The sequence below is a fragment of the Micrasema longulum genome, unplaced genomic scaffold, assembly GCF_059751315.1.
Source record: "Micrasema longulum isolate JH-2025_06_02 unplaced genomic scaffold, ASM5975131v1 h1tg001836l, whole genome shotgun sequence".
Lineage (NCBI taxonomy): Eukaryota > Metazoa > Arthropoda > Insecta > Trichoptera > Brachycentridae > Micrasema > Micrasema longulum.
Genome location: NW_028279010.1, coordinates 20,341 through 36,109, shown reverse-complemented (window position 1 = coordinate 36,109; position 15,769 = coordinate 20,341). Strand labels below are relative to the sequence as shown.

The 15,769-nt window shown below is 34.3% G+C and overlaps 1 protein-coding gene across 1 annotated transcript; it reads left to right on the top strand.

Annotated features, from left to right (window-relative positions):
* The first annotated feature begins 2,422 nt into the window (after positions 1 to 2,422).
* LOC148273780 (uncharacterized) lies at positions 2,423 to 12,688 on the top strand. Its single transcript, XM_088238210.1, has 6 exons — positions 2,423 to 2,910; positions 4,415 to 4,580; positions 6,982 to 7,156; positions 7,790 to 7,972; positions 10,458 to 10,560; positions 11,029 to 12,688. Exons 1-6 carry the CDS (start codon positions 2,579 to 2,581, stop codon positions 11,963 to 11,965), a joined length of 1,896 nt encoding a protein of 631 aa, XP_088094336.1. The 5' UTR covers positions 2,423 to 2,578; the 3' UTR covers positions 11,966 to 12,688.
* The last annotated feature ends 3,081 nt before the right edge of the window (positions 12,689 to 15,769 follow it).

The following is a 15,769-nucleotide window of genomic DNA, read 5'->3' as shown; positions in this document are numbered from 1 at the left end:
ACCATAGATATTTTTTTTCTTTTATTAGGGCATGATAACATCGGCCAAAAACAAGTGACATAAATTTATAATAAACATAAGAACAACACACACAAAAAGGAACAACAATATGTATACAAACAATAGACAACAAAAATATATATGTACAAGAATAACATAAATTAATCATTGTAATAATAAACATACAACCAAACTAACAAAATTTCAACATAAATAGAAAAAACCCACCAAAATCTGATAGCAGAAAAGAGAAACTTACAGTAAAATATAAAAAGGAAGATAGAACTTAATAACTAGAAAAAATAACAACAACAACAAACCATCACGTTTTCCCGTAGGGGTAGGCAGAGAGGATAGAACGCCACATCACTATATCTTTATATACAGACCTCGCTTCCGCTACATTCATACATCTTCTCATGCACGCACGCCGATTATTCCTACTTTTGACATGTCCATCTTCAAGTATTTGATGGACTTGATCGTGCCATGTCTTTCTCGGTCTTCCTTGTTTTAGGCATCCATCAACATTCGCATCGTAGATCCTTTTAGCCGTTCTTTCGCTGTCCATTCGCTCTACATGTCCAAACCAACACAGCACCCCACCTCTTTCTTGATTCTGTCGATAATGCATGTCTCAGTCTTACACAGTTCACGGATCTCGACATTTGTGCACCTATCATACATCGTTTTACCCACACATTCGCCTAAAATTCAACAAAAAAAATATTCAAACATAATCTTATAATAATGATAAATTTTAACTATTTTAAAAATAAACACCAGGGAGCAATAATGAAGTTGAAATATTTTAAATAAACCTAGAAATGTATTATAAATTTATTGTAAAAAAATAAAGAATTAATTTTAGGTAAAGCATGACTATTTATATAAATTTCAAATGGATTATTTTTAGCATTCCACCTAACCGTCTACTCATTTTTAAACAATGTTGCTTATTTTTAATATATTACGTATTTTTTTTCATTGTATTTTTTAAATTCTGGATGACAAAAAAGTGTACCATTTTAGTTCTCACCTCTCCGCTATCCTTATGCAAAAAAATATGTCAATAGGTCGCTCCGTTAAGACGTGAAAGAAACACAAACAAACAAACACACAATTTGTAAGACTATTAGTATGGATCATTGACATATTGATACACAGACGCACCCTACGGAGTAAAATATGTTACAAAGTAATGACATGAAAACATACTCATAGTTACAAAGTTAGTTTATTTACACCAGGGCTGCATTCAACAATCATACATATGCTACCAAAAATTGAAGGATACTCATTGTTGGTACCTACACAAAAAAGTTTGTATTTTAACGTTAACAATCAACATTAGTTTTTGGTGGACCCCAGTCAGATTTTTTCCTAAAATTCCTTATAATTTTTACCTATTTATTTATTTTCAAATACACGTGATTTAAAATCCTTGTATTTCTTATCAAAAACAAAAAAAATAAAATTTGGCCGCCGTTACTTTATTGTTCAATTTATTATTTTCAAATCATTCTAACAAATTTTAGTTCAATACTTAGTCTTTATTGAAATCCCAGATACCTAAGCTTAGTCTAAATTTGAAATGGCGTAATCCCCCGGTCTAAAAGTAATTATATTTTAGTTATATAAAACTTTTAAGTATATTTTTTAACAGAAATACATTTAAAAAAAAAATTTTATATCAAATTCACGTTTTTTTTTATTTTTGCGCGATTAAAAAAAACATCCGTTTTAAAATGGCGAAATCGTATGATTTCCTAATTTTGCGTTTGTTTTACCAGACTGGAGCCTTAACTAAGAAAAGCTTCGCAATTGTGCCGCTAGGCGTAGTTGACGTTTACAAATAATAATATTTATATTTGAATATGAATTGTTTTAAGCTTTTTTTAATCACTCATGAACACATATTTACTGATGAAAAGTTACACCATCCTTTTTACAATGTTTATCCAAAAGATTTTTACCCACTTTCATGACAGTTTCATGACATTTACCCACTTTCACGACATTTCAGGTTGCAGTTCGCACGTTAATTGTCATCATTTTTGAGAGCTCAGGGTATGTATATGTGTATTTTTTTTCAAATAAATATTTGCGTTCGTAAATATTTCATTTTGAGGGCCATTTTCAACGAGTTGTAAATAACTCACTATCAGAAAATAGGAATCAAGTTGGGGTAGAGTGGGATTCGAACCATGGACCTTTGATTCGTGAGTCCGAGACACTAGCCACAGGAACACAACCCGAGATAATAATATGTGGGTGAATGGATGGATATCAAATTTTCATCTGGAATTATTTCATTTAGTCAGTGTTGATTTATCACTGTTGAGTACTTACCTACAACTAAATAATAATATTATTTGATGAATTAATTTTGTAATGGCAATGTTTTCTTTGATATGGCAGCATAATTTTCAATCTGTCATTCCGGAATGTTTTGGTTTTATCTCCGAGCCTGTTTTTTATTTTACATTTTGTAATAATTTTCGATATGTAGATCAAACGGGTGACGGGAACCGAATCTTTTTTTATTTTGCTAGTTTGAGGGGACAACTGCGCAAACATGGAGGGCAATTCAGATGAAATACACCGGGTTCTTAAACGGGGAGAAGATTGTCAGACAGGCGATAATGAGTTTGTAGTGTTAAAAGATAGCTCTGTTTTTCGCATGGGCGAGCGATTTGATAGCTATGACGAACTCTTAAAGAGGCTCGCTTCTCACTCGAAGCAGAGCTCAGTTCATTACTGGAGAAGAGACAGCAGAACGGTACAAGGAGCGTATATGAAAACTGCTCGACCGATTGAATCCAAACTTGTTTACTACTCTGTAAAATACGCTTGTGTTTATGGCGGGCAAAAGTTTTTTCCTCGGGGTAAAGGCCAAAGGCACTCGATGTAAGTAGTTTTCAAATAATTATTAATTATAATGCGAAAGATAAAAAATCAAGAAAATATTTTTTTATTATTTTATTTTAAAACTTTATATACATATACAATTTATATACATATAAGGGCGGGCATATTGCCTTAGGGCAATGTCTTCCTACCTACCCAAACCGTTCAGTTTGAGAAAATTACAATTACACAAGTCATATTAAATCTTACAATTTTATACAAAAATTAAAAACAAAGATTAACAAAATAAAAATATATAAAAAAATAAACACTATACTATGAAGAGCGGAGAGGGGATGGGAAGGAAAGAAGAAGGGTAAAGGAACAACTGAAATATTTAGATAGTGACATTTCAATCTTGACTTAAATGTAAATAAAGAAGGGGCGTCTCTAACATCAGTGGGTAGATTATTCCAAAATCGAGCAGCTACTACTGTGAAAGAGAAGGCAAGAAAATTATAGCGATGAAAGGGTAGTAAAAGGGTTCTCTCGTCACTAGAACGAAGAGATAGTCCGTGTTGTAATAGAGGTTGGAAGAGCTCTCTCAGATAAACAGGTGAAGTGGGATATTGTGAAGAAGATGTTTTATAAATTTTGAGGAACAAATCTCGGGTGATGTGAGCGAATGTTTTCCTTATTAAGTATAAGAGGGAATTGGTGCGTTTGACAATTTGGATAATATGTGATTCCCATTTAAGATCACAAGTAATCACAAATCCGATATCTTTTTGTGGCCATATAATGTAAAAAATATCTATGTTGTATATCACTGTATATTGAACATTGATTAAGGATAAACAATAATTCAATTAAGGTAAACAAATGTTTTTAAAATAAATTCTTTGCTTCAGTACCTCACGTTACATTGTGCGTCATGAACTTCTATGCTTGTAGCACTTACTTTGTGGTTCATTGTTCTATAATGACTCATTGTATAACCCTGAAAAGGGCTACGTGAGTTGCCGAGACTAGTCGGTTGTGATAATAAATAAGCGGTTCATGAAACAAAGTGATTTTATTTATTCCTTTAAAAGGTATACAATCCTAAAACAACGTTCTAATTAAACATGTAAGAATAAATAAAATAAATAAAAAAAAGGCGGCCTCCGTGGTGTAGTGGTCAAGACGCTTGATTCACGCACGGAAGGTTCCGGGTTCGATTCCCGGTGAGAACACAAAAATTAAAATGTGATTTTTCTCAAGCCCGGGTGCTCTGTGATGTAGTTCACCACTGTAATTAGGCCTCCTGGCCTGTTGTGATGCAAAAAAAAAAAAAAAAACAAAACAAAAAAAAAAAAGTAACGAAAACTTTAAGTGTTCTTGTTTATTTCAATAGCGATAAACGAATTTCATTATCTGTACAGAAAATAAATTGAAAATAAAAGTAACTCACGTAACATGGTTTTGGTGACTGACATTACATTTTCACAGTGCTGATAATACAATACATGAAATAAAACACTCAGCTTCCTCATTATGGACACGCTTATTTTTGTTATCGCAGAACAATGCGCACCGACTGCCCGTCCCACATCATGGTGCGAGCGAGTAAATCCGGCCGCCAGCTGGAGGTCATCTCCGTCTGCAACGCTCACAATCACCCCGTGTCCAAGGATCTCTATAAGAAGCTCCCGCAAGATAGACGGCTCTCGCCAGAAGTCAAACAAGAGGTTTGTTTAACTTTATTTATTTAGTCGTACTTCTTCTTCGCAGTTTCCATCCCGGGGGTCGGTTTGCAACCAAGTCCCGCATCTCAACCTCCACTGTGCTCTATTCTCTGCAACCTTCTTCAGCTCAACATATCAGACGTAGTTCAAGCCCTCGCATACTTGTTCTAAATGTCCCCTCAGCCATTCCCTCTATTATGTCATGCGGGAGACAATGGTGATTTTATTTACAGGTAAGCTATAAAAATATCATATATTTCATAAGTATGTGTGAATCAGCAACGGAAGTATGCGGTGTGGCAAAACAAGGAAGAAAGACAGGTGATGCATGGTGGGATGGTAAAATAAAAAAGCTCGTTCAAGAAAAGAAGAAAGCATGGTTAAACTTGTTAACAGTCAGTCAAACGAATACCAGTAAGTATGCCGCATTAAAAAATGTATATATTGAATGTAAGAAGAGAGTAAAACAAGGTGTGTGTGAAAGAAAAAAATTACTGAAAGAATGTGAGGGAATAAGAATGACAAAATATTTCCAAGAAAATATTCTGGAAAGCAGTTAAAAATTCCAAAAAAAGTGAGGATAGCGGATGTATGACAGCAGTAATAGGAAACGATGGAAAAATGGTGACGAATGATAGTGGAATTAAAACAAGATGGAAGGAATATTTTGAGGAGGTATACGAAACGCACACAGGAAATATAGCCAGCGTACCACCTTCTCAAGTAAACACAAATGCAGATGACGATGCGAAAGAGATAAGTATGGAAGAAATTAAAAATGCTGCTAAGTATATGAAGAATGGGAAAGCGCAAGGTTATGATAACATTGCCACAGAGTTTATAAAGGCGAGTGGAGAAATAATTTTTGTATGGCTACATAAGCTACACTCCCCCCGATTGGAGGAGAGCTGTTGTTATGCCTCTATACAAGGGAAAAGGCTCTAGGGTGGACTGCGGAAACTATAGAGTTATCAGCCTTTTGAGCGCTGTTGGAAAGATTTATGGCAGAATACTGATTGAGAGAGTAAGAAAAGTGACTAAAGAGAGAGTTTGGGATATACAAAGTGGATTTATGAATGGAAGAGGATGTATGGATCAAATATTTGCTCTGCGAAATATATAATAAGTCACCAGTTTGTTTATCGAACTATTAATCGGTTCAAGAATATTCAAAGCGCTGAAGACCGACAAAGATCTGGACGTCCTCGAACTGTGCGGACTCCAGGAGCTATTAAGGCTGTCAGAATTCATAGAAATCCGCTCCGTAAACAAAAAATCTTGTCCAGGGAGATGAATATATCGACTCGAAGTATGTCTTGCATCAACAAATCTAACCTAAAGATGGGGGCTTACCGAAGAAGCTTACTCCACCATTTGCTTACTCCACCTTTAAGGGACATTGGGAAGACCAGAGCAAAAAAACTTATTTCACGATACGCGAATAATTTGCATTGCAAAATTCTGTTTTCTGATGAAAAAATATTTAACATCATAGAAAACTTCAACAAGCAAAATGATCGAGTGTATTTTCATAGCTCTCGAGAAGCCGCTCAAATCATTCCCAAAGTTCAAAAAGGTCATCATCCAGCAGCAGTGATGATTTGGTGGGGTGTCTCCAACGAAGGGGTTTCCGAGCTTCATATTTGTGCGCAGGGTGTGAAGACAAGTGCGAAATCGTACCAAAATGACATTCTAGAGAAGGTTGTTTAGCCTCTCAATGACACAATGTTCAATTCGAGACATTGGATCCTCCAGCAAGATTCTGCTCAAGCTCATAAGGCAAAATCTACCCAGCAATGGCTGGAAAATCACACACCGGAGTTTATTAGAGCTGAAGATTGGCCTTCTGGAAGTCCAGATTTAAATCCGCTGGACTACAAATTGTGGTCAGAATTGGAGACCACGGTCTGTAGCAGACGACATCCAAATTTGGAGAGCTTGAAACGGTCTTTGAAAAAACCTGTGGCCAATTTTACCGTGGATATTGTGCATGCTGCCATTGACGATTGGCCGTCACGCTTAAAGGCCTGTGTGAAGGCAAGAGGAGGACATTTTGAATAATTTTTTTTTTTTAATTAGTGGAATATGCATGTTGGCCTAGTAATAAAAAAAAACTATTGTAAAATTAGTTGCTTTTTTATTATAATAAAAACAGTTTGTAACAGTATTTATGGCAGGACTAGGTATATTGTTTATTAGTTAAGGTATAACTAGGTCTTCAAATTTAATTTGTACAACTATCTAAAATGTATACATTACATTACAAAGTTTGGTGTAATTTTCTTCATACTCAGCCTTCCATATTCCACCATAATTCCTTCATCTCTGTTAAGATCCATAATAAAAATTATTGAACACCTTTGTCTCTTTTGATAAATCTGTCTATGAATGATTTTGTTTCCAGGTGTTGGACTTGTTGAGGTTAGGTGTAGAACGCAAATGTGTCCGAGACTACGTCAAGGAACAAACTGGCAAAATTCTTACCAACAAGGACCTCCTGAATCTTGGCGCTGGAGACAGAAGACTCCCCACCGCCCTCAAACCTGAACGAGCCATCAGTCTGATTAAAGCCATAACAGGTGAGATCAATTTAGCCATCACTTTTAAAAGGTTATGCTAAAAAGTTCCTTTGAGAACGGTGCTGTAACATCATGTTACATTAAGCAAAATACAGAATATTCTTCAGAATACATTCAGTAGACATTTGAAAAAAATATAAAATAGAGGCATACTGTTTAATAATTCCCTTTCCAAAATTATTAATAAAAATATAATTCAGGCCAGTTACAGCAAAATAAATTAATAATCAAAATTTTTGCCAGTCATTTAACTAGCGTACGCTCCCGCACACTGCCAATAACTGACTGATTTGATCAAATGAGAAAAACACATGACTGATGTTTCCTTTGTCTTATGCGTGGTATTTGTATCTGATCTTACAATCTGGATGCTGCAGTCTCTTTCAAACAAACACCGGCCACAGAACAGCATCTCTGTCTTCCTTGTTATAAGTTCTTTTCTCGTGCTCTTTCTTATACAGTTAAACGGATTTATTGTTTCTTTCATTTAATTATTCTTCGCATAGCGAGGATAAATATTTTTTATGTTAAAATCCTGCATATTTATAAAAATTTTGCTTTCCAAATCCAGTGTGAAAATGTCCCTTTGAAGATACCACTTCATAATTTCTTGATTAAAAAAACCATTTCTAGATTTTGAGAGCAATGAGGATGCCATGGAGAAGCAAGATCTGGGACTCGCGGAGTCCACCGATAGTCAGGAGTCCTCTGCAGACATGGATCTGGACTCTCCACCCAATAAGGGAAGGTGGGAGAGGGCAGGAGACACTGTGCTGTGCCAAGTTGCTGAAGAAGATATTCTGGTTCAAGATTCTGGTAAATATATTTTTTGCTTCCGCATCCACTCTTCTTGGTATTGGCAGTACAGATTTATAATATTCAGCCAGTGGAAAACAATTTACATGGGGTGCTGACCGCCCAGCGTTGTCAACTCTGCCGATATATGGAGTTATGAATTTCAATCAAAATTTTTCAATTCAGTCTCCCTGGTTTTGTGTGGACTTCTTCCAACAATGCTCCAACATTTCTGCAGCTTCCTGGTGGAACATTTGTCCGACCCCTGGCAAGCACTTGTCTACACAGCGCTTGATCTCATTGTCGTCCAAAACTTTCTGTTCACCCCCAAATGTTCCTTGAGTTTTGGGAATAGCCGGTAGTCCCCGGGTGTTAGATCAGATGAATATGAGGGGTGTTCACCAACCAAATCAAACCCAGCTTAATTCGAATCCCCCATAGACCGATTTTAATTTGATAAAGTAGATTCAAGTATTATTAAAGCTATTTGCTGTATATTTTTTTTAATCGTGAAATTAATAGAAATAAGCATTTTCCTGTTTTTGTTTTTAAATTTTGAAATAGTTGTTTTTATTGTTTTTTTTAAATATTACAACAAAAAAAGACGTAAATAGTACAAGGTTCAATTTCACTTTACGTACATAAGCATTCGGCAAACTAACAAAAATGAATAAAATACACGAATGAGTAATATATATGTACGCGAAAACATGAATAAATTATTGCACGGTCATAAACACTTCCAACGTTTTATTCTCATGACGCCATATACAAGTAGGCGCTGGGGTCGTTTGGTCCCCCCGTTCGGATCATATGTAATTTTTAGATGCTTAGTGAGGTAAAGGTTAAAATAATGTGTTTTTCAGTTGACTCAAATCAGTGTTTGATTTTTATATCAAAAGTATTTTTCGTTATTATTAATTGCAACCTCGTCCACCCAATTGTCATTTATTTATTTATTTACATGCATGTAGTTCATTACACATCATTTGAGACATAATTCCCAACACCGTGGGACCAAATGTCCTGTGTTAAAATGGGACGAGCAATTAGTTGACACAGACACATGTGCCTACTCTGGGGGATTACAGGACAATAACTGACCTAATATTTTTATATAAAATCATTAATTCAAAATTCGATTGTTGGTTGGAACTTCTGGATTTAATACATGTTAATATACCAACACATAGAACTAGACAAAATAGTCTATATTATTGTCATCCTTCTCAAACCAACTATCTTTGTCACTCACTTATACGGCGTATACACAGACTAGGAAATGAATGTACCTCTCATATCGACATTTTTAACTCGAGTCTCTGTGAATTCAAATCATCTCTTTATAAATATTTTATGATGTTCCATAGTAACGATTAACAAATTATTTGCAAATGCTGCTTATGCTAACGATCTGGTGTTAAATAATTTCATATCTTTTGTATACTGACATACATACATGCATGTATTATTATTAATGATCTCATTGTACTGTATAAAATTGTAAACTCTCTTTTTGACGTACCAGAAATACTTGAACCCTGTCAACACTGGGAGTACTTTATTGTTTCATTGCTCCAGTACTTCTTCCAACCAACAAAACAATTCATTGCTACCTAGACTGCATAGTGCGTAGGTTAGGTAACACTTATGGAACGGCTGCAGACATTCTGTCCAATTCTTTATTATCTTATAAGTCCACACTATCAAGTTTATTTGTAGCTGCTCGTCAAACTATTATTGACAATTCAATTTCATAAATTGAAAAAAAATACTTACTTGTTTATTTTTATTACCTTATACTTGTTTTTTATTTTTTACTATTATATCAAATTGCACTGTAGTATTGGCAAATTCGCATTTCATATATACATATTTTTATTTCTTATTTTTTCGCGATAATATATGCTTACTTGTTTATTAATTTAACTTAAATTTGTCTTTCTTGCTTACCGTAACACTTTATTTACTGTGTTTGCTTTACAGAACTTATTTCATAAGCTTATATCTTTGCATTTTTTGTTTATATGCTTACTGTTTTTACTTGCATACCTTTGTTATTATTGTTTTTTTTTTCTTCTTTGTAAAACTTTTTATTATATCCTTTCTAACTAATTTCACATATTTTTTCTGTATATTCTGTGTTTATTATTTAGTATGTTAGCATGTATTTTATTTTATTTTTTTAAAATGCCTTTTGGGCGTTAATGAACAAAATAAATAAATAAATAAATATGTATATTTTTCTTTTTATACTCATGTTTTAATATTGTTTTTTTTAATTTTTGTATATCTAACTAACTTATTACATTGTTATATTTTATATTGTAAAAGACCTTTGTGCCGTATAATTAATAAATAAATCAATGAGTTTATGACCACAAATATGGGATCAGAAACACAAAAAATAATTTTAAAAAACATACATATGGCACATCAATATGATAAACAGTAAACTCAAACAGAAAAAAAATATTTTTCCGATTAAAAAAAACTATATTTGTAGATGGAGTGTACGAAGGTTTGGATTGCACTTTACATGAATCAATGAACGACCCTATTGGCAGAGAGGTGGAAATATTCTACGAAGAGGAACCGAGAAACGCTAAGTATGTCCATTTTACTTTTTCACTCACATTCCAACATCGACAATTCCTGAATCAATTCTATTAACAAAATGTATTTTGAGTATTTCTTAATGCCGAAATATTTTTTATAATCTTTCTTTTTTATTTTACATTTGATTTTCAATAACTTGAAGGCGAATGGTGCCCGAACAGGGGTGCCGAGGTCCCGGATTCAATGCCTGGGAAGGTTGACATGTAAATTGATTAAAAATGTTGTTATACACTGGAATATTTCATGTTCCCGGACTGGCATGACGTATGAGGCTGGTCATATAGGATATGATTGATATGTGCTGCTTTAAGGGTAACAATTCTGTGCCCTATGCACCATCGGGTGCGGACAGGGGTATGATGATAATGATTACACGGAAGCAGATTTATTAAATGCAATTGAATTTTTTTTCATTTTATAAGCGTTGTTATTGACACTTGTGTTACATTTTCTTTCAGGAATATAATAGAATATCTCTACCCTAGTATCGTGGATTCCTACAGTACAAAAATTGATAATCTGCCCAGTAGTAATGACATAGTGATTGAAAACATCGGCCTCATCGATACCGAAGAATTGACCGCTAAAAACAACACAGCCAAAGACTTCTCTAACGCTTTAGAAATCATCGATGACGAATCGTTTGCGCAGACGGAAAACTGCCTCTCAGAAACTCTAGAAGACGAAAACACAAACCCTAAAGTCAAATTCAAATTTGTGAATATAGATTCTATTTTCATCAAATCTGAATCGAATAAGGTTTTGATACAGCAGAATACAGATTCGAATGAAAATATGCTGTTTCAAAACATCACCGGTGCGACAAACGACGGCGTAGCCAATTCAGAAGTCGACTTGAGAAACATACTGGTCGTACGCGACTCTTTAACCGGCGGAGACATGTGTAACCTTCCCATACAGATGTTGAAACTCGGGTCGAACGGAACTGTCGAACTTAAAAACAGCAACGAAATCAACGAGTATATCACCCTGCAAGATGACCGGGGAATCCTCACGTTCGCAGACAACGACCAAAACATAATCGTGCAAAACAGTCTCAGCGACCAAGAGATCGCCGCGCTGAACTCAGATGACAAAATTACAACTCCGTTTAGTTTCGCTTCCAAACAGTCGGTGTGCGATTCTTGCGGCAAAACGGGCGCGGAGATATCCAAGCACTTGATTAAGCTGAGAAAAGAAAAGGACGCCCTCGAACGGGAGATTAAAAATTTAAGAACAAAGAGAACCAAATTGAAGAGTGATATAAGTTATTCCAAAAGACTGGCTCGCGCAGAAGTGCAGAGAAATGCCAATATTAAGAAAGCTTTACAGAGCTTAACCGAATGTGATGAACTAGATACAAATCAAATTGAATGTGTTTATATTCCAGAATAAAGTATAGTTTAAATTACGTAATTAGGTAAGACATTGGTGTAACGGTCACCTTTCTTTCTCTCCCAAGGACATGTAAGGAAATATATTTTTTTTTATTCCTTTACTATTTTTTGTGATTAAATTCCAAAACTAAAAATTGCTAATATTCAAATATTGAATTTAAGTAGGTACCTAGGTACTTCTTTATGGTTGAATTCCAAAACATAAAATAAATATGTTTTCAAATGTGGCATTCTTTTTGCAAACGTCGAACTCCGGTCTTCTCACCAACAGAGGGGTGTACTTATGTAAGAATACGATTTTTTTTAATGTATTGAATTTAATATTATTTTAGCATTACCAAAAATACTGTAAAAAGAAATAAATGGGTAGAAATTATAAGGAATTAAAGCAAAGAATCTGATTGAGATCCACAAAAAGCAAATGCTGTTTATAAACATTCAAAAACAAACCTTTTTTATACGCAAAAGAACAACATTATTTTTTTGTAAATGCATTCTCCTCGAATGTAATCGTGGTAGATCGATGAATAAAACATTTACGCTCGTTCTTTTTTACATATTAGATTGAAGATTTTAATATCTACGAACACGCACAGCGCAAAAATCTATATTCCTCTGAAAACCGCACGTAAATCGTTCAGTGACATAACACGTACAGAGGAATTATGTATATAAAAATATTACCATGAAATAAATATAAAATAACTTTGTTTTTCACCACTTATTTTTTATATTTTTCTACCCACTGGTTTCAAAGCTCACAAGCTTCTTTATCAAGATATAATAATTAATTAATGAATCTTATCCTATTTTATTTTAACAGCGTTTACTAAATATTTAATCTAAACATATCGAGCCAATAAGTCGAGTCTTTTTGTCATGTTGTTCTTGTAAAGATGTGAGCTGTGGATTTAGATGGATACGATCTTTTAAACTAGACAGGAGTGAACTAAAGAAAATATTGTTTATTTGGTTATTTATTATTTTTGTCTTACTAATTAGCTCCATAAAAATATGTTTTTAGTTTTATGTAATTTAGAAAATCTCACCAAAACTTCCGTCCTCGACCTCATGAGTTTAGGTCGGTGAGTGTTTCCGACATTTGAAAGTTGTGAAGCACATACAAATTATTTGTACCTGTTCGTCAAAATACACTAAATGTCGAAAAACATGGCTACATTTTTACAAAACATTTTTACATCCGATTTCTCATAGCGCCGAACTTCCTCATTTGGCAGCATGAAGTGTATTTTTATTTCCTCTTTTTCTTCTTAGTGTAGGCCTTGTGACTTGAAAATTAGCCTTCTGCAAGGTGGATTCCCAGCCGTCTCTGTCGGTCTGCCCGGGAGTCGCCTACCTCGGGGTTGGCCGTGCAATGCAATGTGAAGGAGTCTGGGAGGCTCCATTCTACTTACACGTGCATACCAATGTCTTGTCTCTCCATTGCCTCCCCTTTTTCAATTCTTCCACCATCAATACAATATCTTCACATCATACCTGCATTATTATATCCGATTCAAACTTCCTTGGACTCCACAGAATAGAAAGATTTGAGAAACATTGATTACGGGGCGGCAATTGTTTTAAAGTCCAATGTAAATATATATTTTTTTATAAAATGTTTATAGCTAGACTTGTCTGTCTTTATCAGTTATGTATCATATTTACATATTTAGAATTAGTATTCAATATGCCGTATTTCATGGTCACCCAATGCCGCATAAAATTTTATAAAAAGGGCAACTGAAGTTTGGCAATTTTCCTAAATGGGTATCGCATGATTGGTACTAATAACAATGTATGTATTTTATAATACGAAGGTTGATAGGTGTGCTCCATCCCTGGCCTACTTCAAAGTAGACGAGAAAACGTTTTTGTACCTTATTTTTTAATTTAACTGGGGCGAATTGTTCAAATAAGCACAGCTTACCATTATATTTGACTTTTAATCATCATAATTTATAGTAACTATATTTATAAATCACCGCCACCGTTTATATCTTCCTAAAAAAAAAAAAAGTGCACCCAGCTCGTTCTAAGTGAACAATGGAACTAGCCGATTACTTCAGCTTATTCTCCATACAAAAAAAGGGCACTTTATTTTATATCTTTAACCTAGTCGTGGTTTTTATCACTAAAACAAGCTTGCAGATTACAAATATTATTTGAAAACTAGTATTTCGAACATTATTTCCGAAGGACTCTTTTTCTTTGATATCACACCGTTGACATATGTATCACATAGGACAGGTGGTGTTCGAAGTGGCTGTTTTTGGCACTATTCATTTTAAAAGGAATCAGCCAGTGCTCAGTGTTGACATTTCAATCATAATGGAAATATCTGCTGAATGTCTTTGTTGTATTTTTCATAATAAACTTTTGTGCAAGTGTTGTATTAAAATGGTGCAGAATAAAGCTATGTGCATTGTGAAGTTAATAATAATTGTTGCTTGAGTTGATTTTCACAGAACCACAGAAAAAATAGCCATTTATAATTATATTACTTATATATTATGTACTTATATGTAGGTACAAATTAAAGAACATTTTATGTAGATTACCTATAAAAAATCACCGCTCGCCACTGCAATGTAGTCACCCTGGACTTGTATGGACTTCTTCCAGAGATGCTCCATCATTTGTATAGCTTCCTGGTGGAACATTTGTCCGACCCCTGCCAACCACTCATCTACACAGCTCGTGACCTCATTGTTGTCCAAAAATTTATTTCCACGCATATGTTCCTTGAGTTTTGAGTATAGCCGGTAGTCACTGGGGGCTAGATCAGCTGAATATAGGGGGTATTCAACCAATTCATACCCAGTTTTGTGAATAGCAGCCATTGGCACTGACGCCTTGTGTGCTGGAATACTGTCCAGCATTTTGCAGTGGTCAGCGGCCTGTTGTAACTAAACCATTGCAGGTTTCAACTTGTCATTTGGCACTTTACACATAGCCATATTAGGCTACATAATGCAAACACATCAGCTCGACTGGTCAACTCAAAGCAGGTCAGGAGTGGATCATATCAATAAACCCTTGTATAATGTAGTGATAAGATATATTAAAAATGATAAATGTATTCTACGTCTATTCCAAAAGTCATAAATGAGTACCTATATTTTTGTCCATTCTATCAATGTGTACTTTATATTTATCTTTATTTATTTTGTTAAATAAAATGTTTTTTTGTAAATCATAACTGTTTTTTACTAATTACAATCAGTAAATTACACCACCTAAGGTTTGGCGTCAATATTGTCTTGATTTCTGAGCCTGGGTGAGATGACTGGGATTATTAATAAATTAATGTGAAATCCGCTAAACTTGGACTTACGATGAACCTCAATACCCTCAATATCCATGTTACGCTTGTGGCACGTTAAATCAAATAGCCGAACACGTGTTATGGCATTTTCCCTTTCTGTATCACGAAAAGTCTGAAGAAACATCTCCTTTCTCTTCCTTAATCTCTCCTCCTTTCCTTTTTCCTCTTTCCTCTTTTTTCCTTTTTCCCATTGAGTAATAGTTTTGATTTAAGGTAATTTATAAACAAATACGATTATTTCTATTTTTATATATCTTTAGCTTTTTAATCTTTTTTTTTCTATTGAATATGTTCTGTAACTTGAATTATAAAAACAAAACTTTTATTTTATTGGTTGGTTGGAAGAAATTGCCATTTGGCAAAAAGCCCGCCAATGTACAAATAACATTATGTACAAAAAGTTGAATAAATAAAAGTAAGTAATGTTGGACGGTCTGATGGATGTTACCAGACTAGTCTGGAATCCTGACTCAT